This window comes from Cetorhinus maximus, unplaced genomic scaffold (genome assembly GCF_964194155.1).
Source record: "Cetorhinus maximus unplaced genomic scaffold, sCetMax3.hap1.1 HAP1_SCAFFOLD_1812, whole genome shotgun sequence".
Taxonomy (NCBI): domain Eukaryota; kingdom Metazoa; phylum Chordata; class Chondrichthyes; order Lamniformes; family Cetorhinidae; genus Cetorhinus; species Cetorhinus maximus.
The window spans coordinates 413-10,211 of record NW_027597752.1 but is presented as its reverse complement, the minus strand read 5'-3'; the positions used below and the strand labels follow the sequence as shown (position 1 = coordinate 10,211).

At 43.7% G+C, this 9,799-nt stretch overlaps 1 protein-coding gene across 1 annotated transcript; it reads right to left on the bottom strand.

The window, feature by feature from the left end:
- Positions 1-5,627: 5,627 nt before the first annotated feature.
- On the bottom strand, positions 5,628-7,033 carry LOC144676668 (interferon-gamma-inducible GTPase 10-like). The gene has a single exon (XM_078537036.1). It carries the CDS (start codon positions 7,028-7,030, stop codon positions 5,822-5,824), a length of 1,209 nt encoding a protein of 402 aa, XP_078393162.1. The 5' UTR covers positions 7,031-7,033; the 3' UTR covers positions 5,628-5,821.
- Between the last annotated feature and the right edge of the window lie 2,766 nt (positions 7,034-9,799).

Below are 9,799 nucleotides of genomic sequence, written 5' to 3'. Positions count from 1 at the left end.
TCAAACTCTTCACTTCCTCGCCCTCACCCACAGCCCAGAAACACCCTGGCGTGTCTTGCTGCAGTAGAGGCCCCCAGTGGAGAGCTCTCTACACGGGAGTCCTATCCCTTACTATCGGGGACCTAGGGTGGAGGGTGCTGCATGTAACGGATCCATTCAACGGTAGGAGGTGTCGGTTCACTGACTCTCAAGTGTGGCCTTGTGGAGTCCGTGGACCACATATATGTAAGTTGTTGTGGGCTGCACCCCTTTTTCAGTTGTTTGAAAAGCCTTTTGCTTTTGTTTTGTTTGCATTTCAGCCCCTCGCTCCCGATCCACGGGCAGCCGGTGCAAAGGGGGCTGGGACGGAGGGGGACCTCCTTGCAATCTGCTCCTAGGACTGGCCAAGTTAGCAATCAACAGGTCCAGCCAACAGGCAATCGAAGGGGTTGTCCAGCTCAGCTGCCTGCCTCTCTCCTGCAGCAACATTCGCAGTCTGGTGTCCCAAGAGAGAGAACATGCGGTGTCTGCTGGCACCATCGAGGCTTTCCGTGCTCAGTGGGCACCATGGGGACTGGGGTACTTTACTGACCCCTTTAATCACATTTTAATTTGATGTTTGTAAGTTTCCTTAAAATTTAGCCTTTGGTTTTTGTGGTTTCCCTTTAAGGGGCTGCCTTTTACTTTGTCGCTGACTTTGTTAGTTTAGTTTATTTGTTTTGTAACCAAAAGACCAGCTTTGGTCTCATTCTTCCACGATCAGCACTTATTGTGAGTAACAAGTTGGCCTCCTTAATGTATCCCAGAGAGTGCTGGCCAGAGTTTAATGCGCTGCATGGCTACCTGAAACCCCACCCCCTCCGCCCTACTCCACCTGACCGATTGGCGGCAGCTTTGCCCACTGGACTGCATGCTGTGCTCTCAGCTCAGGCACAGGCATTCTCCTAACCCACACTGCAAGGCTGCACTGTTAGCTTGAACCATGGGGGAGACTGGCCCAAACCGGAATGATGACATTGCGAGGGGCTATGAGCGCTTCCATCAGTGACTGCCCCATGGCCAGCTTTAGCAAGGAGATTGTACAATGTAAGCAGTAGTCCAACTGTTTTGCAGTCCACTAAAATGTCCATCTGTTTGCATCTGTGGCCAAGGGATGAAAAGCCCTGGAGCATTTGGTGGCACTTTCAGGCTTCTGCTTTGCTGGAGTGGGCAGATAAGCTGGAGGCCCATCTCCAAGCGTGTTAATGTGGCTGCACCTGAACTGTTTTAGCTGCAGAGGGATGGTAACTTTATACAAGGTTTCCCTAATGCACGGCTGCTTCCCTCCCCCTCACGCCACACGTGCTTGTGCACAACCGTCAACCGCAGTGCAACCATTTCCCACTCACCCCAGCTCGCCTCAACCGCAGTGCAGCCCTTGCTGCAACACCCCACCCCCACCCCCACCCGGACACTGCACAACGTTGCTGTGCATTCACTTCTGAGCTCCCCTCGAAGTGCAGCCTTATAAATGCTGTTGTGAAACACGTTGGTGTCCTCGGATGATCCAGTTTTGGGGGATAATTCCAACGAGCTGGGCTGATAATGATATGCAATGATATTACAATGGCGTTCTCAACATGCGGCGCCATTGACGGTTGGAGTGAACGTTTTTTGGCCTTCCCGGTATATTGTCCGCTCACCCCCTCATGCTGCCCGATGTCAACGGACACAGAAAATTCCACCCAAGGCCTCCAGGAACTTTCAAACATTTATTAACTATATACAACTATATAGATAAGTAAGATGTTCCTTCCAGAATCATCTCTGAGTTCCAGTGACGGAAGTGAATTCTTACCTTAAACCCTTCCCTGGGGCAGCAACCACTGATCAGGAGCACTCCCTCAATAATCACCCGCACATGAGTTCAAAATGGCCACTTCCCACAGACGCTTGTTTTTGGGTCTGAGCAAGCACTTTTCCCTCAAGGAAGATAATCATCATCAAGAGATGTTACCTTCTTCCAGATAGCCTTTCAAATAATTATCAGCTAGATTATCACCACGGCGTCTGGAATTGAAAGCTAGTCTCAGTAATGGTGACCATAACAACTATCATCAATTGTTGTAAAAACACATCTGGTTCACTAATGTCCTTTAGGGAAGGAAATCTGCTGTCCTTACCCAGTCTGGTCTACATGTGACTCCAGACCCACAGCAATGTGATTGATTCTTAACTGCCCTCTGAAATGGCCTAGCAAGCCACTCAGTTTAAGGGCAATTAGGGATGGGCAACAAATGCTGGACTTGCCAGTGACACTCACATCCCATGAAAGAATGAAGGAAATTACTCTGATATTATCAGGACTGGGGGGCTGGTCTCTCTTCAAAAAACTGTATCTCCCCACTTTAGGAGAATACAGACAGGGGGTTCTTCAGCTGCATACAGAAAACTAAGTGAATTGTCATATTTTACTAACTTATTTACAAGTTTATTAAAGAATCATTTAACATGCAGTGTACTTTAAAGTGGATAAGTACATTGCAACGGTAAAGATTATAGAAAGATGGGAAACATAGTCTTAGTTATAATATAGAACCCAGTAAAGGACACTTTAAAAATAATGCTACAGACTAAAGATTATTTTCAGAATATCCATCAAATATTTAAAGCAAAGTATTACCTTAAACCCCCGAGTTGTTTCAGCTGTCTGAACAGCAGGACATGAAAAAACTGTTAGTTTTAAACTGTCCAGCTCTTCAACAGCCTGAGATGCATTGGTTTAATGTTCCCTTCTTAAACCCTTCATCAATATTACTGATTTATTGAGAAAAACTCGTATCTTTATTCCCCTTGTTGGCCAGGGGCTGCAGCCGAACTGCTGACACAGGCAAAAGCAACTTTTGACCTGAAGTAACCTGAGTCCAGTCACTGGCCTGAGCTGGCTGGAACCAGTTTGAAGTAGCTGCGTTTCTTGAAAAACAAAGGGAATGAGATAAGACACAAGTCCTTATTTAGGAAAGGAATAATGAGGTAATGCTACCTAAGTCCTTGGGACAAAGCCAATGAGAAGATGCCACAGACTAGGCAAGCAAGCCTAACCCAACGGGAGAGAGACAGCACAGCTTGAAGAGATAAGATTCAGTATAAGAATGGAGAATTTCAGGCGTGGACCCAGCGAGACTCCGGAGACCAACCATCGCAGAAGCGGAAGAACCTACGTCAGCAACGTAGAGACGAAAGAGAGAGAGAACGGAACACCTGGCCAGCGTCAGCTCTCCTTTTCGGATATTAGCTTTTATATTCTGTGACCACTCAGGGAGTGTCAGAGAAACCTAGTGGATGTGCGTTTAGATCCTAGTTTTGGGTATAAAACTGTATAACCTACTGTAAACTGCATGTCTATATTTAACCAGATGTATAAGCTATATGTAGATGATCTAACGTCGTGAATAAAGTGAATTTAGAGTTAAGAGAGAATTGATTCTTCTCCTCTTTGTACTAAGCCAACAACCATTACCGGTGACCTCCGGCAACACCCTCTGAGCTAAATTTCATGATCTCTAGCAGCTATGGGTGCTGCCTCCTTGATTAAAATCCTCGCTTTTGATTATCCTTATCATTCACTATTATTTAATTGTTGAGGATGGCCTTATTATATGAACATTGTGTGCGTGTATCTGGTCAATATCTGGTAATATATTTTACTATCAATCCCAATTAGTTTCACTTCTAGATTTTTATAAGGTGATTTTAAACTTAAATTTATTTTCCAGCTCAGTAAAAGCTACTTTCTTACAGCATCTGTCTTTGCACGAGGCGTCTGATAATCTTCAATTCTGAATTTCAGAAGCCACTCGTCTTTCATGATACGCTGAGCTAAATTTTAAGAATGCCTTCTTGATAGGTGACAATGTTAAATCCCAGACTGAACTACCATCAATGTGTATTATCACCTTTTTAAAAATACCTTTGGTAATAAATAAAGCATTTAAATTGTGAAAGGATAATCCTTATCACTACCTATTTCCAAAAAAAGGCAAGAGCTCTAGAATTCCAGTGGATCTTGGCAACATAGAATAATGTTGTTTGTCTTTAATTAAAAACAGCTCTGAATTTAACTAAGTTCAGTGCTATTCATATATGTGTGCGAAAAGGCTTTTGGGTAAAATGGCTATCTGTTAGCATGTAACCATTTTCTCAATTCTCAAGTATAATGTCCTAATTACCTATGAATTCCACACAATATGTTTTACCTAACATGATACACATTCTGACATCACTGATGATGTATATTAGCTATTAGCATAATAGCTATTAACCCTTTATATTACTGTATTGTCCAAATGCACCTGGATGTTCTTGTTCATTAGTCACTGAAAGCTAACATGCAAGCAAGTGCAGAGAGCAATTAGGAAGGCAAATGGTACGTTGGCCTTTATTGCAAGAGAATTTGAGTACAGTAGTAAAAATTACTCACTGCAATTATATTGAGCCTTGGTGAGACTGCACCTGGAGAATTGTGTACAGTTTTGGTCTCCTTTACCTAAGGAAGGGTATACTTGCCAGAGAGAAAGTGCAATAAAGGTTCACCAGACTGATTCCTGGGGTCATGGGTTTGTTCTGTGAGGAGGGATTGAGGAGACAGGTACTGCATTCTCTAGAGTTTAGAAGAGCGAGAGGTGATCTCATTGAAATATACAACATTTTTACAGAGGCGAGATTCTGGGATTGTGAGGCAGCAATGGCTGCCATGCAGCTCTGACTATTTAAAGCTGCGCAGACCCTTTAAATCATAATTTTTTTTCAATATCAGGTGTGGCCTAATGGACAGATCTTCGAGGCCTGATTCTTGCTCCAAAAAAACCAGTGAAAAGGCAGGTTTTTAAAAATCCCTGACGTTTAAACACACCCTCCCTCCGCTCTCTCACGTCTTCTTGCTCCTGCTCCCACAGGTCTCTCTTCCCCTGCCCCCTCCTCCCAAACTCTCTCTGATGGGTCATGACCATTTTGATGCCTCAAAATAGGGTCAAAGTGGGAAAGGTTTGGAAAGCACTGGGTTACAGAGTAAAACACAGATTGCTGTGGGAAGGAAGGACTCTTTCCCCACTTTTTACAGTTTTACTCCCCAATGTGGAGGACTCAGAGATAATGCTTACAAAGTGTGTACAGCAGAGTGTGTTATCTGCTTTTGGCAGTCATTAATATAGCAGCAATGGTTGCATAACAGATCAGTAGTACAAAAAATCAAACAATACAAGTGTTTGCCTGTCCAGTAAGGATGATCTTTCATCAGAATTACCTTTTTGTCCTAGCCAGCAATGCCCACATCCTGTAAATGGATAAAAAAAATCAGGCTGCTTTCAAGGAGTGAGGAATCAAAGGCAAAGAGCCATCAAAACTAAATTGAGTGTAAGAGTCTTAGAATATTGGTCAGTAGGAACCTCTTTACACAGGGGGTTGTGAAGCTCTGGGATTCACTTCCAGGGTCAGTGATTGAGGTACAAAGTTCAATAGTGACATGTGATCCTCATGTTTTTATCCAAGACCAACCTCCGTCCAAACATTCGCTCCAAATGTTGATGCAATGGTTCAAGCTAAGAGGTGCCAGGTATCAGTGACAGCAGAAACAGTAAATTAAATCTAAATGCAAGCAAATATCCATACAGTTTATCGTCATCCATTTCTATTTTAATAAAGTTTGATAATAACAAACACCACGATATTGGATTAGGCCCAGAATAGAAAATGAATTTGACCCCTGACCTGATCAGGTTAATCTGTCATATTCTAGATTAAACATCACTACAGTCTCTACAAACTGAGGAGTAATGTTAATTGGTGTAATGTGCGGGGAATCATGTCAGTCTCTGCTCAGTGCACTCTTCACCAGCCGCTGTACAGTTTCCAAACGGTCTTTCAGTGAATCCTTCAGTAACTTGTAGGTAAGAGCAAAGGACGACACGGCCCCAAAGATAGAGAAGGTCACTGGACTGAAGCGGTACTTGATCCCAGTCATCATGCAGGTGATGATGGTGATTCCTAACAGTACACTGGTAACTACTAGTGGCATCTTCCTTGGCAATCGATGATTCATTTCAGCTTTCAGAACTGAACTGGGTTTAGCGACTTTGCTGGCCAGGCTTTGCAGAAGCTTGTCACTGAGTTCCAGCTGTTTCTGGAGGTAGATCCGACCAGCAACTGTCAACCCAATGATGGTAATGACAGACAACACTGGCACTGGCACTGACACTGGTACTGACACTGGCACTGCACCCACTCCTCCAGCCAGAATAGCCAATAACCAGACTTTCTTCATCAACATTCTTTTTTTGGGTTCTGTAACATCCAGCATAATCTTTGGGATTGAGAGCGAGAGAACATTTGATTTAATGCTTGGGAGATCCCTGGCGAGGGTAGACTTTAATCTCAGGAAGTCATATTCCTCCAGGTCAAAACTAGAGATGAGAAAAATGTCTGGTGGTGTAACCCCAACAGTTTGGAAGTTACTGATACAGTCCCTGCGGATTGTCCTCCACCCTTCATTAAGATCAGCACCTTGCTTCTTCAGTGAATGAGCATCATTGTCTATTTTGGATTGGACATAGTAGAATTCTTTGCCCTGTCCTTGAATCTTTTTTGCAATCTCTGCATCGTTCTCTCTGAATCGGGCCTGGGACACGATGATGAAAAAGTCAAAGCTTTCAAACTTCACCTTCTTTAGGTAATTATTTAATTCAAAACCAAAGGAATTTGTTCCTGGAAGATCCCAGAGTTGAACATTAGGCAGATCCTGACAGGGATACTTGGTTGGCTCCATCCAGGTTTCTTCATTCCCAGTTGGAGCAGCTCCGAGATCACTGCTCCAAAGACCTCTCATAGCGTTGATGAAGGTGGATTTCCCTGAGCCCACATCACCCAGCACGGCAATGTTAAGCTGCACATTGTCTAAATTGTCTGACTTACTCTTTATCTGAAGAATCACTGCTTCCAATTCCCCCATGTTACACATAGATTGCAGGTTCCTGCTCTCCTGAACAGTGAAAAGCTTGGCGAGAGTAGACTGGGCCATTTGATCTCTAAAAATGACATAAATACACAAATGTTACACATGGTTTCAGGGATATTTGAGAAGTTTCAGATCTTTAGGAGGGTTTTATCTGGCCCCATGTTACTGTACGTGGTAAAATTTAACAAAAAGGTAATTCTGATGAAAGGTCATCGGCCTGAAACATTGGCTGGGATTTTTCAATGCCCCTCCCCTATCCCACCTCCCTCCAGGAGCTGAAAATCCACTGGCGGTAAGGAGCCAGTGCCACGCCCATTGTCTACTTGCCTCCATTGTGATTTTACCAGCAGCAGGGTAGGTGTTGGGCAGTCTGTCCCCTTGGGCTAATTAAGGTCCACAAGTGGCCAATTAATGGTCACTTAAGGGCCTCTTCCCACCCCCACTTGTATTTTACCAATGGCCGAGGGTGGCCAAGCCATATAGCGAGAAGCAGTAGTGAGTTTCAGGGGAGATTCTGTACTGTCAGTGCTTCACCCACACCTGGACACAACCCACTGCCAGGTCACATGCACTGAAATGAAAGAATACAGATAGATAGAATAGAGAGAGTGATGTGAAAAGATTTCTAATGGTTAATGAAATGAGACATTCACTAGTTGAAGATGCAGTTGAAAATAAGCAATACTAACTGTCTGTTACATCAGTCACACATTCATTTCTTAGCAGTAACGCAGGCAGTTTCTATGCTCACAAATATAATTCAAACAATTTAAAATATCAATAAAAGTCAACGGTTACAGTGTAAGTTTGTATTATTTGGCAGAAGGAACTAAAAGCATAACGTATAGAACAGGGGGAGGCCATTTGGTCTCTCAGGCCTGTGCTGGTCCTTTGAACAATCTATCCAATAAGTCTCACTCCCCTGCTCTTCCCCCTGTGGTCCTGTTTTCTTTATTACTTTTCAAGTATTTATCCTAATCATTTTTGAAAATGAATATTGAATCTGCTTCCACATACTTTCAGGCAGTGCATTCTAGATCAAACAACTCACTATGTGAATCAACTCTTCTCATCTCCCCTCTGGCTCTTTTGACAAGTATCTTAAATCTGTGACCTCTGATTACCAACCCTTCTGCAGTGGAACCAGTTTTTCCCTATCTACTTGATCAGAATCCTTCATAGATATGAACACCTCAATTAAATCTCCCCTTAAACTTCTCTGCTGCAAGGAGAATAACCACAGCAACTCCAGTCTCTCCACCTAACTCAAATCCCTCAACCCAGGTTCCATTTTATTAAATCTCTCATGCAGCCACTCGAATGCTCTAAGTTACCGTTCTGATAATTACTGTAACATTCCCGTTACTTTGTCAGGGACTGCAAAATGTTGCCTTACGCAACGAATGGTTGTGTTCTATAATGATGCTAAAGAGGGTGTGGGTGCCATTGTATCAGTGCTTTGCTTCTGTCCATTTTGAGATCCTTGGATTGTGGTGTGAAAACCCAGTGTAGGCTCCAACTGCCCAGCAGAGTGTGTGGAATGCTTCCAATGCAGCAAAACTGGACATTTCAAGCATTTTTGTAAATGCGACAACCTGAATTGACGTGGGAGGCAAGCAAATATTTATGAAACACACTTTATCCAAGAAGTGGAAAATCAAAATACAGACAGAATTATCGGCCTGAATTTTTCCGCGGGTCGGCAGGCTCAGCGGGAGCAGGCTAGGGTGGTCACGGATCTGATCGCCGCCCTCAATCGGCTCCGCGCCGCCATTTTATGTGGGTGAGCCAAATGAGGCCCGCCCAACATAAGACGCAAGCAGTAGCACTCAGCACTACCTGTGCGGGCGGGAGATTCGGGGCCAGCGGTCTTTCATGCATGCACGGAGCTGCCTCAGGGAGATTGAAGAACTTTTGAAATTATTAAACAAAAGGTTTCAAAATGTATTTAAACATGTCCCTTCATGTAACTGTCATGTGACATGAGACGTGTTTTTACATTTATAAATGTTTAAATATATTTAGCAAAAGCTTTAGGAAACTTCATCCCGCTCGTGGATGAGGTTTCCTAAAAAACCCAAAGGCTGCTTGGGATTTTTGCCTTCCCGCCAACCTTAAGGTTGGGTGGGCAGCGTTACCGGTCACTTCAATTACTTTCTTAATATTCTTAATAGGCTGTTCACATATCGGCGGGCACGCAGCTGACTCCTGCCCACGCTTGCCGAATGAAACATCGCAGCTCAGCGCATGTCTGACCTGCCCCCGCACGCGACTGAAAAACCCTGCCCATAGAGTTCCTAGGGGATGTTGATAGTCTTAATCCAGACCATTGGTCAGTTATGGTACAAGTTAAAAGCCTTGATATTACCTTTAAAATTGATACTGGAGCTGCTGTTAACATTTTAGCAGATGACCCCCTGACTGCTTCCGCCAATTTCCCTTCATCCATCAGACTTCAAGTTACAATTTCCATGTGGCAAAGGCCCCAAAATTAAAGGCAGGATTATTGCTCCTCTCAGCTACAAAGGGCAACAAATTGTTGACTCTCTCTATGTTCTTCATAATCAACATACATCTTTATTGAGTGGCAATGTTGACCTATCTCTAGGCATTCTAGAAAAACCAGATGGCCTGCCATTTGATTGATTCACTGTCTTTCATTCAGCAAGCTTCAATCTTTTATTTAGAACCAGTGGCAATTCAGTGCTCAGAAGCTGAGGAAGTTTATAAAATCAGCAGCAAGCTCCGTTCTTTCACAGAGACACCTTCCACTAGATCCCGGGCGGATTGAAGTTATGAATCTCTCAGTTCTTCATGAAGTAAAGTCAGAAG

What these genes read in the sequence shown, in the direction of transcription:
- LOC144676668 (XM_078537036.1), bottom strand. Translation starts at nt 7,030, where the DNA reads ATGGCCCAGTCTACTCTCGCCAAGCTTTTCACTGTTCAGGAGAGCAGG.